Source organism: Rhincodon typus, chromosome 12, assembly GCF_021869965.1.
Source record: "Rhincodon typus isolate 14 chromosome 12, sRhiTyp1.1, whole genome shotgun sequence".
NCBI classification, from domain to species: domain Eukaryota; kingdom Metazoa; phylum Chordata; class Chondrichthyes; order Orectolobiformes; family Rhincodontidae; genus Rhincodon; species Rhincodon typus.
The window spans coordinates 59,069,685-59,092,506 of record NC_063343.1 but is presented as its reverse complement, the minus strand read 5'-3'; the positions used below and the strand labels follow the sequence as shown (position 1 = coordinate 59,092,506).

General features: G+C 38.8%; 1 protein-coding gene across 1 annotated transcript in view; it reads left to right on the top strand.

Annotated features, from left to right (window-relative positions):
* Positions 1-1,442: 1,442 nt before the first annotated feature.
* Positions 1,443-22,822, top strand: part of LOC109917733 (NEDD4 family-interacting protein 1) — a 44,889-nt gene continuing 23,509 nt past the window's right edge. Inside the window, exons 1-2 of the mRNA XM_048603459.1 lie at positions 1,443-1,653; positions 7,571-7,661. Coding sequence (XP_048459416.1) covers positions 1,624-1,653; positions 7,571-7,661 — 121 coding nt within the window. The 5' untranslated portion in view covers positions 1,443-1,623. The remainder of the gene's footprint in view (positions 1,654-7,570; positions 7,662-22,822) is intronic.

Here is a 22,822-nt window from a genome sequence, read left to right as displayed (position 1 = left end):
TGCCCAGAGCTGCTGAGTTTATTCAGCATTCACTGTGTTTGTATTTTCATATTTCTAGCATCTGCAATATTTTGCCTTTATTATAAGGAAGGTGACGTGTTTGTAGCTATTTGGGCCTAGGACATTGCTCGAGAGAACTGTTGCAACCATATCCTGAGGCTGAGATGATTGGTCTCAAACAACTACAACCATCTTCTTTTGTGCTTAGTATGTCACTGAGTATAGAATTATCCCCAGTTCCCAAATTTTATTTAGGCTTCTTGATATCACCTTTAATCAAATGCTGCCTTGATGTCAAAGGCAGACACTGGCTCCTTACCTTTCTTCAAAATGTATTCACAAGACATGAGCATCACTTGCTGGGCCAACATTTATTGTCCAATCCTCATTTTTCCTGAGAAGATAGTGGTAAGCTGCCTTCTTGAACCAGTGCAGAGTCCATTTGCAGACCCACAATGTCGTTAGGGAGGGAATTCCAGGATTTTGTCTCAGGAATGTTGTTATTTTATATGTGTATGGACTAAAACTACAATAAGCTCTGGAGCTGATTGGTAGTTGTAGTGGGATCCAAAGTGAGCAGAGTTAGATTATATTGCTAAGTTTCTTACCTCACTCCCAACACTTGCAGTACCAGAAACAAAAACAAAAATCACTGGAAAATCTCAGTCGGTCTGGCAGCAACTGTGGAGTGAAATCAGAGTTTCAAAGACCCTTCTTCAGAACTGATGGTAGCTAGGAAAAGAATTTTTTATGCAGAAGATGGGGTGGGAGGAGAGTAAATGATAGGTGTAATTAGAGCCCAACTAGAGAGAAAAGCAGTTGGACAACAAAGGAGTGGTTAAAGGTCAGTCTGGGGGATTGAATAGCTACTAATGGGGATTATAAGTGACTGACAATGGGTAGTGTGTGGTAGCAGCTCATGAGATGACCAGACCCGGTGGGGGTAAAGCATGGGAAAAGGTGCTTAAGCTCTAAAATTGTTGAACTCGATATTAAGTCCAGAAGGCAGTAGCGTTCACAAGTGAAAAATGAGGTGCTGTCCTTCCAGCTTGTGCAGAGTTTCACTGGGGCACTGCAGCAAGCCTGAGACAGATATATCAGCCAAAGGAACATGGTAGTGTGTTAAAGTAGCAAGCAACTGGAAGCTCAGACTCTTTTCGTAGACAGTATGGAGGTGTCACCCAGCCTGCACTCCATTTCCCCAATGCAGAGGAGACAACATTGTGAACAGCGAATAAGGTAGACTAGATTGAGTGAAATACAGGTAAAGCGCTGCTTCACCTGAAAGTGTGTTTGGGGCCTTGGATGGTGTGGAAGAAGGACGTAAACGGGCAAGTGTTACATCCTCTTTTTGAGGTAAAGTTTGCTATCAGCATTGTTTTCGAGGGGCTCCTTCATGTTCTGCAGCGCTTGCAGTGGCGATGCTGCCGGGCTGGGAGGCGCTGTTGGCAGTCTCTAACAGCGGAGTCGGTGGCACTCACATCCGGTGCGGCTGCGACGTGAGACAGTTGGCGATCGGAAATCCAGAGGAAAATAAACAGCGGCATCTCCGCCGGTTCGGCTTTCCTCCCTCTTATCCATCTTCCCGCTCTGTAGCAGGAAGACCCGCTCGCTCCCTGCGCCATGGCGGACAGCAGCAATCGATATCAGGCGGTGAGTCGGGTTTCCGTCCGGGGAGGGTGGGTCTGTCAGTCCCGAACAGAGTGCAGGCGGCCCGGCTGGGGTTGGTTGGGCGACACCGAGGTTTGGTATTTTCCTCTAGGCCTAGAACTCTCTTTAAAATGGATGGGGGTGGGGGAGACGGCGAAAGTATTCTTCTCCATGCCGTCTTTGCGAGACGTGGCACCGGATGTAATAAATATCGGTGATCGATAGGAAATAATAGAGTTGTCGATCCGGTGCTATTCAGTCGTTTATTTGAAGTAGTGCATGGCGAAGGGACGGGTCATGGTTGGGGCGGAATTGGCTTTACCGGTTGTTGTGAAATGCAGCATTTGCCTGTTCTGACCACCTTGATCGTTGCCAGTGATGGTCTCACGTCCTGTTTTAGCATCTGGATTGGGTTCATGCCACTCGCCAAAAAAGAAACGTCGCCTCTAGCCTTGAAATAAGATTTCACGGTCTCTCCGTCCTGGTCAGAGACCCCGCTTGTCGACAACCTGAGGTGAAAGGATTGCGGAAGCTGTCAACATAATGGCAGTGCTGAGAGTGGCAGTTTGAAACATTCGTGATGAGAATTGCAAACTTTTGTTTAGGAGAGACCCCCCCCGCCTTTACTTGAAATTCGGTTACAAATTGGCACTCCACGGAATCACAGATCTACTTTGAGACTTTTCTCACAACTATTGGAAGGTCAAATTCCCACGGTCTGCCCCTCAAGGGCACTGCAAGACAATGCAAGTTAATTATTTCAAACACGAAAAAAAAATTATTTTTCAAAAAATACATTGCTGTCTGGATAGAACCTATTAAAGGGCCCTAAATAACACTTGCAGACATGGTTTCTGCAAAAACGAGGAAAGACTAAGGTCTGTCTGAGGCAACACAGGATATCTAATTTACCAGTGTTATAAATATTCGCCAGTACTATAAATACTTCACAGCTGATCAGATTACCTTTTGAGTGAGGTGAGGCTTAACCTTGATGTAGTGGCTGCTCCGCCCCTGTTGTAAAATAATGTTGAAGGAAAGCTCCAGGGATGTTCTGTAACAGTACTAGCTTGTGACAGTAGACACAAGGCACCATAGACAAATGAAAACAATCCTGAACCTAATTTAATCTGTAAATATGCTTCTCTACCTAATAACACGTCTCTACGCCTTTTAATGTTGATCTTAAAAGTTATACTGAAATGCATTGGGATGTTTTACAATGTTACTTGTTATAAAATTCAGGATGGCTGGTTAAACCATACAATTTTTAAAATTAATTCCCTCATTTACCAAATAGTTCTAGTAACATAGCTTTATTTATGATTTGGAATTTGCATTTTTAAGGAAAAATAATTTTGTATGCATTTTTAGAAGACAGTGCACAATAATTGACTAGGAGGTGCTGCTAACCAAAGTATATAAAGTATGTGGATTCTATCTTCAGTAGTTGTTATGACTTGTAAACCTTAGTAGGCATGTTATTTTGTCGTTGAATAGAAAGAGGTATAATTTATGTTGGATCCAGATATATAATTACTTTTGGACAAAATGCTGTAGCTGGAGAACTTGACAAAATGGAACAAAACTATCCTCTTTTAAAGCATTTCGATTTTAAATCTTTTACTGTTGATGTTTGACTGGACAGCTGATTAATCCTCAGGAAGAATTCATTCCTAAGAGTTATTTAGAGAAGCAAGACATTTCAGACTATCAGCATGAATACAGAAACAGAAAATTTCTGTCTCCAGAAGAAAATGGGGAAGGAGTAGTTGCATGATTCGTTTAAATAGCTGATTCTGCATCTTTTAAGGCAAGCTTGTGTCCGGTTGTGTTACTGTCTGTTGGAAACTGCAGCAGTTAAAAGGCAGGGGTGACTTGGGCATGATTCAGAGCTAAAGAAGAGCTCGCTTCTTTTGTTGAAATCTTCTGGAAATGTATGAATTAATGTTCTGTGGAAACTCCTGCATATTACTAAAAACAGTAAAATAAGTCATATACAGTTGTGTTCTCTTTCTTATCCACTATTGTTCCAATAGAACTGCCTAAAGGTAGATTTGTATCTCTTATCCTTCAACTGAGCAGTTCCCAGACACATTACTCCATTGGGTATTGGCCCTCTGTCTGTTTTATTAGATTATCTGTTATCAAATTGATTGTTACATATGCAGGAGTGCTGTAAGAGATTATACCTTTCCTTGGGTAGGGAGGTTATCATCTTGTTTGGTCATGTTGTTTTAAAAATAACTTTACATTCTGTAAAACAATTTGGTAGAGTATCTGCTTCTTTGAAACAATTTATTTTATCTAGCTGCAGTGAATGCTGACATGAGATGTTCTCACATTGTGTCTAGTGAGAATTGTTTTGGAATGCATGCCATTGCTTTGAAAGATGAGTCCTACCTTTGAAAGAAGCAATCACTCCCCTTTGCTGAAATCAAAATTTTATAGATGTCATTCTTTAAAAGTCTGCCCTAAATTCCCCTGTGGTGAAGACAATTTTTGAACTAATCTCTGGGAACAAAGTCTAGGCAACCTCTCCTAGCCTTTTGCGACTGGGTGCCCATTTTCCTTCTGCTTCTTGTGATGCACCAAGACATGTTTTACTGGCATTAAAGACATCAAATTAATGCAGATTTTTTTAGGCAGTCCTTCCATGGTAACGTTCAGTAAAGACTCCACTATATTGACCCAGTAATAATGGTAGAATAGAGTTGAATGGTAAAGTCAATTTGGCTGATGAACCAGCAAAAGTATCCTTTGAGTTCTGAGGAAGGGTCACTGGACCCGAAACATGAACTCTGATTTTTTCTTCACAGATGCTGCCAGACCTGCTGAGCTTTTCCAGCAACTTCTGTTTTTGTTTCTGATTTACAGCATATGCAGTTCTTTTGGTTTTTATCCTTTTGGTCTAATAGCGCTACTAATTTGGATTTGGACTTTCAAGTTTGCTGTGGGTTGGTTGCCTTGTCCCATGACCAGGCAATTTATCTTGGAGCCAACTTGACATTAATGAACTCTGCATATTTCACTAATGTCTGCCCCGACCCTTCCACATCTAGAAGGATGTTGTCACTAATCTTTACCAAGGTGGACAAGAATATTGGATACATGATCCCTAGTTACTTATAACGGACTGATGATGGATCAACAAAATAGTTTGAGTACTCCTGTCAGTGTATTATTTGTAACATTTCAAAGAAATTGGAAGGTGTAAATTTTGATGTATGTGTGAGCACATCACCTCAGTGAGCTGTTTTTATATGCAACCTTGTTGTTGAGAACAGATGGCATTGTATTAACTAATGGTTTGCAGAAGCAGACTGTAATTGGAACAGACAGTATAGTTGTATTGGTTCATGTTTAGATCCAGTTCCTTTCATTACTTGGGAGTGTTGTAAACAGAATATTGATGAGCTGATGAGCAACACAAATTTTTTTTGGTAGTGCTGATCATGACCTCTCTGGGTAAGGGCAGCCTAGTGTTGTATTAGTCACCAATACATCCTTTGTATTTTATGGCATGGTCTTGTTTATCCAGTAGGCAACAACTAATTGCTGCATGTCAAACTTCTCTTGCATGTTATCAATCAAGTCATCAGAGGAATATGCTTACCTAAAGGATTTTTTCATTGTGGGCTGTGTGATTGGTTACATTTCCTCACAAAGTATCATGGTAACCCCTCAACTCCTGGAGCTTGTCTGACTTTTTCTTGAATTTTGCTGACTTATTTTATGTTGTTGTTATGTTAATGTCTATCATAAAAGATAGCCTTATGATCATGTAAGCATTGCAGTTGTTATAAAAATCCACCTGGTTCACTCATTCCTTTCGGGAAAGAAATCTGTCAACCTTACCTAGCCTTGTTATATGTGACTACAGCCCCACAGCAATTTGTTTAACACTTAACTGCCCTCTGAAATGGCCTAGCAACAAATGCTAGGACACATCCCACGTAACAATTTCTTTTGAACGTCCTTTTGCTGCTTGGAGAATTTAATGTTATTGGCTGTTACCAGAATGCAGAACAATTTTTCACTATTTTAGAGGTTACAAGTGCAATTCTAATATTGCAGCTTTATTTAGAGTAATTAATATCCGTTTATTCCAGTGTGCTCTCAGTTTTCCAAGCATATGTAATGAATAAATTATATGATACAGGCAAATAACATTTCGGGTCAATGTTTTCAGGTTAGATTAATCTTCTGTATGAGTTGCAGTTATTTTGGGTTGATCTTAATGTTTCTGTAATCCTTAAATTAACTATAGTAAATGGACATTTGGAATGACAACTCCAGTATTATTGCATTGTGGACATTCCCCTAAATGAGTAAAAAGTTCAATTATTGGGAAAACAAAAGCAGAAATTGCTAGAGAAACTCAGCAGGTCTGGCAGCGTCTGTGGAGAGAAAACAGTTAATGTTTCAAGTTCAGAGATTCTTCTTCAGAACACCAGTAATCAGTGGTAAAGTATATGTAACCTGCAGGATCCATTGTCACAGTTGAAATGCACCCCAGTGACCCATGGCCTCTACTTGGAAGAATGAGTAGTAACTTCATGGAGGCATTGTCACCTTCAATGTACACTCCAGATTTCACACAATCCTGACATAGATATCCGCTTTTTTTTTCGTACACTGGGTATGTGACATTCTGTGGAAGCAATCATCACCAAAAGGACAATTGTTTGTTAAAGGTCCGAAATGGTTGTTTCAAGGTAGCTAGGGGATATCAGTAAATACAACCTTGCTTATGTTGCTCATGAACCGAGAACCAATGAATGAATTTTTTTCCAGTGAAAACCTGAATCTATTCCTAAAAAGGCTCCATTGACTTTATTGGTAGCCAAGTAATATCTGGTTAGTTTCTCTATGCACATCCCTTCCCATTTTCCCTATCTCTAGTAAAACCAATGATCACAAGCACTTGAAGTTGCCTGTAACTTGTCTGTTATTCTGAACTTGGGTAGTGATTTACACAGACTATAGTGTGCAGGATGTCACAACCAAGTCCAAACATGCTTGTGGATGCTGTCCATTCTTTCACTTGCAGCAGAAGTGGCTGATAAGTGTGTTGTTGATTTGATTTTCTCTTTTCTATAGCTTGGGGGTCGACCTTCCACACTGTTGCCTTGGCTAAGATCAAAAATGACAATTAAGGAACACTTCCAAGAACAGTTTCTGCTGGAAACATGTCCAAAATCCCTTAGATTAAATTTGACAAATGATACCTACTTAGCCAAATTACTGTGGAGTGTGTGACTATGAGATCCATACAGAGAGAAATTATTCTTCAAATTTTCTAATCTTATTCCCAGATGGTTGAATAGTTTAGTGAGTAGTTGAACTGGGAAATCAACAGGTTTGATCCCAGCCAGATCAGGACTGAGAATCCTTGATTGAGAGAAGAGAAAAATGAGCCATGATTTCTGTTACGGGTCACTATCTGGACATTTTGTTCTCTAGTGAAGAGAGCATTGAACCCAACTGATCTCTTCCTTCCTTCCCCACTCAATGTGCAATTTCACATTCATAACACCACCAGTCACCTCAGTGGAGCTGATGCTCAGCAATGAGTCAACACGTTCAGGTGTGGAACCACTTTAAAAATAATGTTTTGCCTCCACACAGGTAAAATATCTGAACTGATTAACAGTCTCTGATGTTGCATTTCCTTTTAGGGATGTGGAGGAGCAACTTTATTGTCGGTAAACTGAGGCTGATAGGCCTCTTGTGTGTTAAGATCACATATAATTAGGGAAGGGAGAAAGCAATGATTCTGTTAAACTGTATTGCATTGGAGGTTGGAAAAACACGTGAAAACAGACTGGTCATCAAGTATTTTGCATTGTTTCCTGAAGTTTGCTTTTAAATAATGTTTCAGATTTCACAGGTTTTAATTTGTCTTTTGTCAATGTAGTTGCAGAATGAAGAAGAGGCATTAGAGGTGTCAGAATCTGGGGCTGAGGCTGCTCCTCCACCATACAGCAGTATTGCAGTGGAGAGTGCAGGTATGTAGAACTGTGTACTAACTGGAAGGAAAGTATCCCCTCACTTTGTCACATATTCTGCAGAGATTTTACAGGATGGACATATGTAATTGCTCACCAACTTTTCACTGAGATCTTGAATGATAAGGAGGGGGGAGTCAACATTTCATTGACATTTTGGAAAATATTCAACCAAGGTAAATTGGGAATTAGTCAGGAGCCTCTCGTTTAAACTTCCTTTCTTTGCTTCTTAGCCAACCCAATCACTTGAAAAGACCAGCTTTCTTCAGGGACTCATTTTTAAAAGTCCTTGTTCTCAACAAATTGTCCACTGCTACCCACCCAACATGCTTGCTTGTTAGGAGAGCTGCTTATAATGTTAGTTCAGGTACTGGCCCTCAGTGTTTCAAAATCCACGTTACCATTACCTCCCAAAAAATTCATTTTGATCCTGCCATCCCCAATTACCATACCAAGTACATGCTCATCTGCAGTCTCTGTGCTTGTATCTCTTGGAGTTTCCTGTTTGTATTTTACCAGTCAGACTTCCTCCTTGGTACAACAATGAAACTGCCTCTATCGCAGTAACATGACATCCCCTGTGAATTGACCATAGTGCACTAGTCCTCCTTGACCATTCTGTAACTTTTGATACAGTCGAACACAACCCAATCCCTCTAACACTTTCTCTCAATTGTTGATGTACTGAGATTGCCCTCGTGTCCAGATCCCCTCATCCAGTCATGACTAGAGATTTTACAGCCATGATTTCTCTTGATTTGATTAATTTTTTCATGTATTCTGGGCAACCTGTGTTGATATACCTCATTGTGCTGTTTCTTTTTCCAGTGCTTGTAGAGTATTTTGCTGATAAAATACTAAATGCTTGTTGTCAAAGTTTTCATACTGTTTAATTCTTTTCCAGCAAAATAAAAGTTTAATAGCCAATGAAATTTTCTTCTAATATAAAATAGAAAAAAAAATTAATCAAGCAATTAAATTTCATGACAGAAGGATTATTTTCTTCTCTGGAATCAGCTTCTTTCTGGTGTTACAGACTCCTTAATTTTAGTTTTACATCTGCTATACTTTGACACTAAGTAAATACAAGCTGTATTTCTATTGTTGCAAATCTCTGACTTCTTGTGGAGAATAAAGCAATTGAGTCCTTTTCAAATTGAAAAGAAGTGAATACAAACCTCATACTGTGACTGAATTCTGTGGGAGTTTGTGGAGGAGTGGGTGGAGTGCCTCATGAGTACACAAGGTGGGTAAGTTCTTGTGCAAATTACATAAATTTTCAGGATGTGGAGGTGCTGGTGTTGGACTGAGGTGGACAAGGTCAGAAATCATGTGACACCAGGTTATAGTCCAACAGTTTTATTTGAAATCGCAAGCTTTCAGAGCCTCACTCCTCCTTCAGGTGTCAGTAAGAGAGGTAGTATCATACGCAGGATTTATAGGTAAACTATCAAAAGGGTCACACCACTGATGAGGATGTATTAAACAAATCTAAGATGCTGTTAATCGAGATGGAAGTGTTTGGAAGCTGCTGTCTGAGGATCTTTGGTGAATTTGTGGCAATGAATTCCACAGATTACCCACACCTGGCTGAAGAACTTCCTCCATCTCCTAAAGGGTCATCCCTTCACTCTGAAGTTGTGCCGTCGGGTCCTAGGCTCTGCTACCTTGAGAATCATCTCAATATATACTCTGTCCAGACCTTTCAATATTCTGTAAGTTTCAATCAGATCCCCATCATCTTTCTAAACTCCATTGAGTACAAACCCAGAGTCCTCAACCGCTCCTTATATGACAAGCCCTTCGTTCTTGCAAGGCTCCTCTGGACCCTTTCCAAGGCCAGCACGCCTTCCCTTAGGCACAGGGCCCAAAACTGGTCGCAGTATTAAGCTAAAAATTGAGTCATTAATAATACCTGTTCTGCTCTATCATCATTCAAATATAGAGTAATGCTTGTAATAGATGATCAATCCATCTTATTAATTTGTGGCTTTCCTTGCTTCAGTTGTACTCAATATTGTACTCCACTTAATTAACCTCGGCTTTTGTTTTTAAATTGATCACTCTGCGCTTTGCAGATTTGTGGTCTGTGTTTGATTTTTTTCAGAGGTCAGACTGTTAGCATGAACTGTACTGTAATTTGATTTTTTTTCAAGCAACATCTGTCAACAAGAGTTTTAATATTAATCTTGCTTTATATTCTCCATTTACAAGGATACTATATTTGCAATCCTTCAGTCCTGCAACAACATCCTTGAGACAAAGGAAAACTAGCCATTGTAATCAGTGCCTCTATGTTTTCCACTTACCAACTCTATCCAGTAACTTTTTGAGTATACATGGATCCAGAACATTAAAGCTTCATATCCCCTCTTCCAAACTGTTGCATCTCAGTGCTCGTGCTACCAGCATTTCAAAACATATTGTCAAATTAATAATTAAGAATCTCTGTGAAATAGAAATTGTGACATCACTAGACATGATAAATAAAAAGTTGTGCAACTGGAGTATGCCTTTAAGTTCCTTGAGAAGACTTTTTTTATAACTTTTGTTCAAAGGGGGCTTTGAGGCTTAGCAATGAGATTTGTATTTTAAATTTGCCTTCAATATGCAGTGTTTGCATGAAGGTTATTGCAGCCTCGTAGAATTGTGTACTGTTCTGTAATTGCACACAATAATGTCAGTAATTTAGTTTTATATAATGGCACCTTCCTGGCAGCCATTATATAAACAAAATTTATTAGAATTGAATTGTTAGTGAAAATATTTGCACATCACCTATTCTCAACAATTAGAGGTGCCAATGTAATTGTTTATATATTTAGCTTTCTTTCCCATCAATAGGGCTCTTTGTACTCCAATTGATGTAGTAAGGGGAAAATGAAGATAACCTTCAGTGCATTTTTGCAATGAATATTATATGAGATTAATGGTGCTGGTAAGAGATTGTGGTTTCGGAAAGCAGCAATATTTTACATGGATTTCGGGCCAAACAACTACTCTGCTACACAATGGCATGATGTCAAGATGAGAATTATTTGCATAATGACTTTGCTGCGCCTCTCGGTTAGTAGTTGGAACACTGTGTAATCTTACTAAAGTTTAGAAAGGCAATTTTAATTATTTCTACAACAATTCAGTCCCAACATAAAGGGAGTTCCATGGAGCTATTAATTAACATGAATATAAAACTACTCTGACCCTTCATCAAAAGTGTTTGACTGCACTGCACTGAACAAAGTATGGCATCTATTTTTGTTAACTTACATGGAGACAGTATCCTGTGCCAGAAGTAATTTTAAATGTTCTGCATTAAAGATGTGGTGTGTGTGCAAAAGTTTGTTTAGGATCTTATTGTATATTCATGGCAATTAACAATGAACTATTGCTGAAAGGTTTTCATTCCATGTATTGTTTTGCAAGTATTTTTTTGTTCCCCTCTCATAGTGAAGTCTTAATCAATTCCTTTCTCGTCCAAACTTTGCACATCCTGCACTCCTTTAGCATAACTTGTGTTATCAAATAGATAATTACTTGAAGATCATGCCACATTTATGGTTAATCCAAGCAAAATGCTGTAATTTTAAGTGTTCCAAAATAAATAATTCAGTTTTTAAATCTTGTTTCTCTTCTCTCTTGAAGTCTGTGACACAAGCTAGACTCAATTCCATGTTTAACTGCAGCCTTCCAATATTTTAGTCAAATGGCGATTCACTGAGTCAAGACAGCAAAAGCCAGTCGTCATTCAGAAAAGCTTTGCAGGCCAAGCCCAAATCTCTTTAAACATCAGGAGACATGCGTTTTGCTAAACTACTGGCTATACTAATGAGTGGTGTGATTTCTTCAGACTTACTTTCTACTTACTGCAAAGCTTTGTTATGCTGAGACCTTTTCTCATTTTCTTATTGCTTGGATATGATCATGAATTTAACTCGAGGCAGTTTGAATAATTTTGTACCACACTGGGCACTGCACTTACCTACTGATCTATTGGTAAACCTGTAGAAATGTTGATTTTTTTTTTTAACAAACGGGGGAGGAATAGTAATTTGTTGAGACATGTCCTTTTAAAACTGGGACCTATTAGAGCTCTAGCAGAATTGGGATAAGGGGTTCATTATAAATTAAGTGGTTATGGTCCAGTTTGTTTCTTTGGCTTGAGTGTTTGACACTCACCAAACTTTGGCAGATCATCAAAACCTATGTTTTCAAATAACTTCTCTTAGGACCTCATTGGCTCAGAATATTAATTGGACATTTTATGAATAGTTTAGGGTATGTTAGTATAGTGGTTATGTTACTGTACTAATAAATGTCAGACCTGGAAGAATAATCCAAAAATGAGTGTTCTGACACCACAGTGGCAATTTTGAATATTTGAACTGAGTTTAAGTAGAATTCTGACAAAAAAAAGGCCACGAGTAAAAATAGATGTGGTACTGGTAGATTGTCATAAAAAGACACTGGTTTGTTTATTCTGTTCAGGGAAGGAAACCTCAGCTGTGGTTTGCATGTGACTCTTGTCCTATTCCATTATGATTTATTTCTCACTATTGTCTGGCTAATACTTAGCAGTTTGATACAACTACAAAGAAGATCCACAATGACTGGGTCACTAGAGAAGACCAGTAAAAGCAGGATTGGCCAGTGACATTTGTAACCAAATAATACATTGAAAAATGTGTCAGTTCAAAAATGTTTAGACAAAACTTTAGTACCAGCTTCAATGTTCAATCTAACTTGAATTTAAGTTACGATCCCTGCAATGTTTAACATGTTGTTATAGTATATAACATGGACAAAAGAAATTAGTGATGGCAAATTCTTTGGTTACCAACAAAATTAACTGTTGAAAGCTGTCTGCATCAAAGAGGGAGAGAGGTTGTAATTTTATCTTGATGAGAATGAAGAGAAGTCTGTTAAAGAGGCTAGTTTGGTTTAAGAGTGACAGAAAAATTTTATAGGATCATAAAATATTTACAGCACAAAGGCCATTTGGCTTATCGCACCTATGTCAATTTTCTGATGCAGCTACCCAGCTAATCCCACTGCCTTGTTTTTTTCCTACGGTCAGTGGGCAAATTGTTTGCGTTTAGGATCATTATTAAGTTCTCTTTTAAAAGCAAAAAAGGAATCTGCCTCAGCAACAGTTCCCTTGAGTGTTTTCTATAGCCTAAACATTCACTGTGTGAAAATAACTTTCATGGTGTCATTACTTCTTGGGCCAGGTGCCTTAGGTGAATATTGTCTGGTTTTCAACCCTTCCACCAATGGGAACAGTTTGTACCCATTTACTCTGTTCAGACACCTGTGGTTTTGAACATCTGTACTAAATCTCCTTTTATCCTTCTCAGTGGAGAACAGCACCAACTATGCCAAGGTGTAACTTGATTCTCTCATCCAGGGAAACATTCTGGTAATTCTTTTCCATGTCCTCTGCAGCGTCCTATTATCTTTCCTAAATTGTGGTGTCCAGAATTGGATACAGTGCTTCAGTTGAGGCCAAGTTCTACCAGTTTCTACCAGTTCACCATAACTTCCTTGCTTTTGTACTCTCAGCCTCTATTTATAAAGTTGAGCTTCTGATCAGTTATTTAAAGATCTTGTACACCTTAGCAGCTTTCTCAACATGTCCTGCCGCATTCAATAATTTATGCAAGTAAACCCCAGATTTCTCTGTTCTTGCATCCTTAGAATTGTATCCTTTACTTTGCATTGCTTCTTCCCCTCCTCCTTAGCAACCTTTCATCATAAATTTCACTTGCTGTGTGTCTCCATTCCTCAAGCTGCTTTATGACATCTTAAAATCTGTGTCTATCCTCTTTGTTTCATAATTTATTTTGTCATCCCCAAAGTTTGAAATAATAGACTTGGATATGTGGGGTATGTCATCAATGTAGACTACATTAAACAGTGATCCTAATTCAGACCCTTGGGGACCCCAGTAGACCTCCTTCCAGATTTTTAACTGTCGCTCAGCGAATTCCGTACACCTGTTGCCACCGTCCTACGTATTCCATTTGTAGCATTATTCAAACCAAGATAACAGTTTAGTTCCTGAATATAAAACATTGGAAAAATAGGAATTATTTAAAGGCAATGAAAATGATCATTCTCAAGTTTTATGTTTACTTTCAAATACAGGTTAAACTTGGGTCAACTGTACATGAAAGTAAAAACTTATTTCTGTAAGGGGCAGGATTTTAGAGTGGGTTTGGTAACTTGATCTTTGAATAAATTGAGAGAAGCAATGCTGATTTTATTTTTATGTAATACATATGGCAGAAAACCTCAAGGATAATGAATACGCCAAGATGCTTGATTGAGCTCTTGAGCGTTTACTTAAAGATTTTTATGGATGCTGTATTTTGTCATGAGACACAGGAGAAGAATGAACCATTACATATTACAAATTTTTAAAATGCATAGAGTGCATAAGTATGATAAATTTGAAATAAAAACTTGACGTACATAGCATCTGAGATCGAGAAATTGCTATCTGTGACCCTCTGTAGCGTTAGATCTTAATCAAATCCCTCTTACTCTGACCTTAGGTGTTTCTTATTCTAGTGCAAACTGTTTTTCACAATTCTTTGTGCATCTTGTTTTCCCTCTCCATATTTACCTCCATGTTTTCAACCCCTTGCCAATTTAGTTTAAACCTTGGTGATATAGTTTAGGATAAAAAAAAGTTATGGTCCTAGCCACAACTAAGAAGGAAGAACAATTCAAGAGTCTGCTTTCCATTCATTGTTTTTTTTTTAGTTCACTTGTTCTTTAGTGCACGATGATATTGGAAAAAATGATGAAAATTAGCTAATTGTACTTGGATGAACACATTGTGCAGAGAATTTTCTTTAAAACTTATACACTGAAAGAAAGCTAAGGCAGTATTGCAGACTTGAATGATTAGGTTACACTGGCTTCAACAAGATTCATTGGCTGAAGTCCCTGGGCAGTATTCTGCAACTCTGTGCAATTGAAGTTTGCAGATTTAATGATACTTAAAAAATGCATTTTGGTTCTGTAGCTAGCTAGCGAGAACAAAACTACTGTACATCAGGCAAAAGCGTGTGTCATATCTGGACTTTGTGTACCTGAGGCGTAATGTGTCTGTGAGTGCTGTGTGAAAGATGAAGTCACAACGTTCTAGCCCTGATCTTCTAAGTATGCAGCTGTGGCAGAAATTAAATAAGGTAAGTATGAGTAATATGTGACATAATAGTTGAGCAGTGTATAGTGCTTGATGACTTTGGCCCTTAATGATATCAATATCATAGGTTTAAAGAAATGAGATCCTGCAAACAAAATTTAGTGAACTAAGAAAGAAACTAACAAATCTGAGCTCAGTTAGTAATTTCTGCATTAATCTTGAATCTCACATTAGTGTGTGTAGGAGTAGGAGGATTATGTAGATGAATGTGTAACTGGAGAAATCACGCACGAGGAAGTACTTGAGATTCTTGAGGAATTGGAAGTGGCTCTAGGAGAGATGAAACATGTACAGGTTTCAAAATACAGATGTGTTGCAATAGAACCCACCTGGGGTAGATGCCCTTTGGGGACATTTTCCTCATGCTACTGAGGAGGCTTAAACTAAATTGGGAGGGTAGGGTGAAAACATGGAGGTAAAAATAGAGTGTGAGAACAAGATGCACAAAGAATTTGAAAAACAGATAGCACTAGAATATAAAACACCTAAGGTCAGAGTAAGAGGGAATTTGGTAAGTTCTAAAGTAGGTGTTTGATATGAGTCTATGGTAGAGACTATAAGCCAATTCCATAACTTACCTAGTAACCATTCATGTGCAGTTGTCAGCAGGAACCCGTGCTAATGATGAGGCATGTTACTGATCTTTATTCTATTGTTAATATAACACCCCTACCATCCAGTAAGAGCACAGTCCAGACTGTTCCTGGCGTGTACAACTCAGCCATTGGCCACCTTTAGCATTGAGCTTCAGGATCAGCTATGATACAAATGTTAAATGTATTGTTAGACATCAGGATGACAAGACCAAGCATAACTATATTTCATTATATTTAGTAGTCTGTTCATTGATATATTTGGTTGTTGGCCTTTAATATGAAGGTTTAATTGTACATTTTCTGAACCTTTGGTCAAGGCTGGGAAGGATCTAGTTACTATTGACATCAGTCTGCTGAGAATGTACGCAGTTAACATCACAGCCAGAATCCTGGCAAAGCTAAACTTACCTCCGTTCCTGATCTCTTCAAAATGTAGGTTTTTGGAAGAAATCCTACATGCATCTGAAAAGTGGATTAACCTTGTATTACTAGGCCTTCAACAACATGAAAAGGATTTCTGCCACAGAATCCTGCCTCCAATCTACTGCACTTATCTGCATCCACATGCCTGCGGAAGAGGAGAAACTAAAATAATCCAGTTTATCTTTCTTTCCTGCCCGAAACTATATATATCAGATTAGATCACTTGGCAGCACAATTGAACTTTAAAAGAAAAAATTCTGATTTTTGGGTGATTTGAGAAGTGTCTTAACCGTGACATCAAGCATGTGAGCCTGTGACTATGATGGACTAGCAGTTTTAGTTCCATGTCACGACGGTGTGTGGTTTGGAAGAGATTTTGAAGATACGTTCCCATCTGTAACCTGCCCTTCTCATTCAAGGTGATTGAGGCAGTGGGTTTGGAAAGTGCTGTCGAAGGATCTTTTGAGTTGCTGCCACTGTACACTGTCAATCATGTGGACGGTTCTGATTGGATGGTTTCAAACTTGTATTGTTAGAGCTGTAATTATCCAAACAAGGAGAATGTATTCTGTCACATTCATGAATTTGTAAATGATGCACAGGCTTTAGTAAGTAAGGAGATGAGTTCTTTGCTGCAATATTTGGCATCTTTCTGTGGCTGGCCCAGTTCACTTTGTAGTGAATGGTAATTCCTCCCCAAAATGCTGTGACAAAGATGTGTAATGTTTTATTATAAATTGGTAATTTAGATTTCAAGGTAGAGCCAATGGGTTTTTGGTTACAATTCTGTGAAAGTAGCTTTGTTTTAGTGGTCGAATTTGCTTTTGGAGATTGCTGTTGCCAAGCAGTTGTGCAGTGCAAATGTTACTTGGTATTTATCAACCTAACTCTGAGTATTGTCCAGCTGTTATGAATGTGGGCTGTTTTAGGATCTGAGGAGTTGAAAATGGGACTGAATATTGCACAATCATCAATGACTAATCACACTTCAGACTTTAAGATGGAAGTAAGGTCATTGAAGAAGTTGATGGTGATTGAGCCTAGGATATTATCCTGAAGAACTCTTGTAGCGATGTCCTGAGACTTAATGAATTGATCACCAGCAATCATAAGCATCTTCCTTTGTGCTTGGTATGAATGCAGCCGGTGGGGAATATTCCCTAAATTCCCATTGGCGGCAGTTTTGCTAGGGCTCCTGTTTCCAGACTTGCTCAAATGCTGCCACTTCTGCATCTGTCACCTCTTGAGTTTGCTCTTTTGTGCATGTTTGGACCAATGCTGAAGCTATCAAGGACAGACTGGTGGGATGATAATTAGCCAAGTGGGATTTGTCCTGCTTTTTGTGGTACAGGACATATCTGGGCAATTTTCCCAGGCAATTTGTCTGATCTTCATGACAGTATTTAAGGAAGATTTTTTTCCCCCTAAATTGTGCGACTTGGATATCCTATTTCCTTGGAATAGAGACATAAAATAATAATAAAAACTTGGAATGCTAGAAAAACAGAAATTGCTGGAGAAACTCAGCAGGTCTGGCAGCATCTGTGGACAGAAAGCAGAGTCAGTGTTTCAGGTCCATTGATCCTCCTCCAAAGTTTCTCTAGCAATTTCTGTTTTTGTTGCCTAAAATAACAGTCTTTCAGCCTATCATAGAGAATCATGATGTGTCTGTGATTCCAAACAGTATAAAAGTATCAAATTTCCTGCAAATCCAGATTCCAAATTAACATCTAAAGTCATTACCATTTCAGAAAGGATAAGGCAAAATATGTTAAAACAAACGAATGTAAAAACTGTGAATTTGTGTTCAATTCATTTTCTTTGTCGATTCCTCCTATGCATTTGCAAGCAACATAGTCTAGAAAACCACAAAAATGAGTCACTAACTTATGTAACACAAAATTTGCCACTGTTTGAGTACTGCGATATGTGGGTAGAAAAGGAGATGGAAGGATTGCAGGTCAAGTTGTGTACTTACTAATTTTCCGCTGCTGTGCATACATGATGTGTTTAGCTCCTGTTTACTGTTTCCATGTGCCGAAATTGAGTTTTTATGGCAAAGGAGAAGGAGCTCTAGCTATCCCCTTGCAAATATTGTACTTCATCTGGCCAGTGGCAAGAACTTGATTACTTGGTATGACCTTGTTACATTCTAAGGTAATGTTCAGAGTAACCTGCACCCAATTATGTATCTTCATAAAGCTATTATGGTCACGTGCAGATAATTTGGGCCAAATAGCCTCCTTGAGTGCCGTAAATATTTGTATGTTTCCATGTTAGAAAGTACCATTGACTAGATGCATATCCGTTTTGTTTTGGACACAGAAGATAGAAGAAGTGTATTTGTGTGTTGCACCATTGTTTTCACTTCTAAAATGACAACCAACTCTCAATTTTCAAAGTCACTTCATTTCCAAAACCCCATTGTCCAAATTGTTGTTCCTTTTTGTTCTGTTGTGTTACTCAAACCAATCTTTACATACTATTATAGTTCACATTTGTCAGTATTGAACTTAATTTGCTATTTAACTGCACAGTTGCTTGAGAATCAACTTCCTGCCGAACCTAAACTAGATTTTGCATTTTTCTTGCATGCTACGTGTAGGTGTTATCTGCAGATTCATTAGACATCCAATTAAGCCTAGCATCTGTGTCACTGTACTAACAAGGATACTTCATGCAACAGGCCTGCTGTCACCCTGGTTTAATACTACAGCTCTGTCTGTTGAAGTTTTTCAATCACAACAATCAGTACTAGATGTTAAGAAGATAACATAAAAACAAAAGTAAGGTTATTTAGCTGAATACACAACATTTAAAACAAAAGAAGGAAATTGATAATGCGCTTTGAAATAAATAAGAATAAATCTGATAGCCATTACAGATATATGGCTGCTGGATGATGAGAAGTGAGCTCTGAATGTTGACTGGTATGTGATATTGAAATGGCATAGGAAGCTAGGTAAACGTGGAGGAGTTTAATTGTTAATCAAGGCTGGCATTTGAGCAACAATTAAAAATGGGGGAAGAAGTCACTAGTGGGAGTGGTTTATAGGCCCCCTAATAGTAAGCACAATGTAGAATTAAGTAAATAAGAAATATTGTGTAGTTGTGATAAAAGGACAGTAATAGCCATTGGTGGCTTTAATCCACATACTAAATAAAAAATCAAATTGGCAGTCACAACCAGGATGAGGAGTTCATAGAATGTTCTTGAAATAATTTCTTTGAGCAGCAACCAGAGACAGGATTATATATACATGGCATTGTATGATGTGACAGATTAATTCATGACCTCAGTTTATTAAGACACCCTTAGGTAGCAGCAATCACAATATGATTGAGTTTTGCATTTAGTCTGAAAAGGAAAAATGTGCTGATGAAGGATCAGAACCCTACAGTAGTCATAGATTTCTTTTACTTTTAATTCCCAAATATGTTTTTGAAAGGAAAAAATGTGAATTTAAATTCAGTGACTTCCTGACAAAGTTCTATGTGAAGGCAAAGAGAATTTTTAAAATTAATTTTGTGGATGCGGGTGTTGCTAGCTGGCCAGCATTTATTGCCCATCCGTTCTTGCCATTGAGAAGATGGTAGTGAGCTGCTTTCTTGAACTGCTGCAGTTCATCTGCTGTAGGTTGACCCACAATGCCATTAGGGAAGGAATTCCAGGATTTTGACCCAGCGACAGTGAAAGAACAGCGATATATTTCCAAGCCAGGATGGTGAGTGGGTTGGAGGGGAACTTGCAGGAACTTGTGGTGTTCTCATATATCTGCTGCCCTTGTCCATCTAGATGGAAGTGTTCGTGGGTATGGAAGGTACTGTCTGAGGATCTTAGAATGAAGGGCTGATGACTATTCTTCTCTTCTACCCCAACCCCTGCTCCCCCCACCCACCCCCACCTCATCGCTCTTGCTGCCTCCAGCTCAACAGCAAGCCACTTCCTGTGGGATTAGGTCCTAAAGACATAATTTGAGTTTTTCGCCTTGGAAGATTACATAAGGATGGGGGTTAAAAAGCCAGTCTCAACTCTACTGGAGTGGACCTGTAGGACTAATTGCTCCTGTGTGCCTGCCTGGGACTGAGTGTTGGCCAACTGCAATGGTCATCATTGAAAGCTGTCCCCTGGTTATTCCTGTGATGCAGATAAAGATCCCCTCTTGCACTCAGAACTACAAAACAGTTAAAAAGGAATTCGGACAACAAAAGGGCTGTCTCTCATCCTGAATCCGGAATTTAATTGTGGCTGAAAGATGTTAGAACTTAAATTAGCCTACAAAAAAAAAACTACTTTTATTTACCAATGTCAATGTTACTGATAACTTCCTCTGCAATAGCACAATGCTCAATTATCCACTGCTTGTGAGCAATTCAGAGACTGCTGCATATTTTCTTCTAACTTCCATCCTTTTGTACTCGCCTCCTAATTCTAATCTGTGTACTAATAAGATAGAAGATTGGCTGGTTGCCTGACAATAAATAGAATGTGCATAAACGGTCATTGTTTGATGATCAGCATGTGTCAAGTGGAGTCCTGCATGGTCTCTGCTATGATCTCAACATTTTACAATTTACGTCATAGTAGCTAAATTCGCAGATAGCAAGGTCAGATATAATATGGGGAAATGTGTAGATTTTCACATTGGCGGGAAGAATGAAAAAGCATAGTGTCACCTAAATGGCGTATGACTTCAGAATTCTGAGATGCTGAGAGATAAGATTCAAGTAGAAGTAGGTCAATTAGCCCATTGAGTGTGCTCCGTCTCTGAATGAGATCATAGTTGATCTGAATCCTATTTTCCACTTTCCTGCCTCTTCCCTCGAGCCCTTGATTCTCTTACCAATGACAAATCTTATCTATCTCAGCCTTGTATATAGTTAATGAGCAACTTCTGTAGCCATCTGTGATAAAGCTTAACAGATTCACTTCCCTCAAAGAAAATGTTCCTCCTTATCTCTGTCCTAACATGGAGACCTTTTACTCATAAGATAATACCATCAGGTACAAGACACCCACAAAGGAAAATGACCTCTCCTCATCTAGTCTATTAAATTGCCTAAGAATCTTATATATTTCAAAAAACGTCTCGTTCTTCAAAATTCTGATGAGTATAGGCTGACTCTACCTCTCGTCGTTAGACAATCCCTCCATACTTAAGATCAACCTCATGAACCTTCTCTGAAGTGCATCCATTGCCAATATATCTCCCCTTAAGTAAAGGGATCAAAATTCGTCCCAGTATTCCAGCTGTTGTCTAACTAGAGGACTTTGCAATTTCGGTACTCCATTCCCTTTGAAATAAAAGCCCATATTCCATTTGCCTTCCCTATTACTTGCTGAATTTGTATGCTAGCATTTCGTGATTTATGCATATGGACCATCAAATCCTCTGCTGTAGCTTTTTGCAGCCTTTCTTCATTTAAATAATATCCAGCTCCTCTATTGTTTCTGCCGAAGTGCATGACCTCACATTTTTCCACATTATATTCCATCTGTCAAGTTTTTACCCACTTGCTTAACATCTCTATATCCCTCTGCAGACTTTATCATGCTCACCACGTGCCTTCCTGTTATTTTTGTCATCCACAAACTTGGCTTTAGTACATTCACTTTCCTCATACAAGTCATCAATATATATGTTGTCAGTAATTGTGAATGATCCCTATGGCTCTTCAATAGTTGCAGGTTGCTATCCTGAAAATACCCTCTTATCTTCTATTTGTTTGTGAAGTCCTCTATCCATGCTACCTCCAGCAGCATAGGTTTTTAACTTGCGTAACCTGTGGTAGCTTTATCAAACACCTTCTGGAAATTCAAGTATGTTACATTTGTGGCTTCCCCTTTATTTATCATGCTTGTTACCACCTTAAAAAATTGTACTAAATTTCCCCTTCATGGACCCATACCAACACTCTTTGATTAGTTTATATATTTTGAAATGCTGTAGTGTATCACCCTTCATAATCGACACTAACATTTTCCCAAGAGCAGATCTTAAGCTGATGATAAGTGGTCTATTGTTACCTGTTTTATGTCTCCTTGCCTTTTTAAATAAATATCTAGGTGTTCTATGCGTGAATCACAAAAAGTAGATAAGAACGTACTGCACATCTTCAAGGAGACTAATGGGACGCTGTCCTATGTTATGAGAATAATCGTACACAAAAGGATGCTCTGCTTCTACATGGCATTGGTGCCACCATATCTCAACTACCGTGTGCACTTTTGGTCTCCTTACGGTATTTGCTTTGGAGATGATTCAATGGAGATTTACTAGATTGAGGCTTGGAATGAATGGATTATTTTGTGAGGAAAAATTGGATAAGAGTGAGGCGGGATTTGAATGAAGTGTATATGAACAGTAAATGAGCTTGGCAAGGTGTACTGCAGTCCATTTGGTGTAGGTACATCCACAATACCAGTAGGGAAGGAGTTCCAGGATTTTGACCCAGAAACACTGATGTATTCTAGGTCAGGATCGTGACTGGCTTGGAGGGGAATTTGTAGGTGATCGTATTGACATGGTATCTTGTCTTTATAAATGGTTGTGGTCATGGGTTTGGGTGGTACTGTCTTAACTTGGCTTGGCGACTTTCTGCAGTGTATCTGATAGATGGTACATTGCTGCTACTATGCATCAGTGGTGGAGGGAGTAAATGTTTGTGGATGTGGTGCTAGTCAAGTTGGCTGTTTTGTGCTGGATGGTCGCAAATTTCTTGAGTGCTCTTGGGGCTGCATTCATCTAGGTAAGTAGGGGATATGGCAGATAGGCTTTGGGAATTCAAGAAATGAGTTACTTGTCACAGGATTCCTAGCCTCTGATCTGCTGTTATAGTCACAATACTTACTTGAATGGCCCAGTTCAGTTTCTGGCCAGTGGTAAACTTCAGGATGTTGATAGTGGGGGAATCAGCAGTGCTTATAT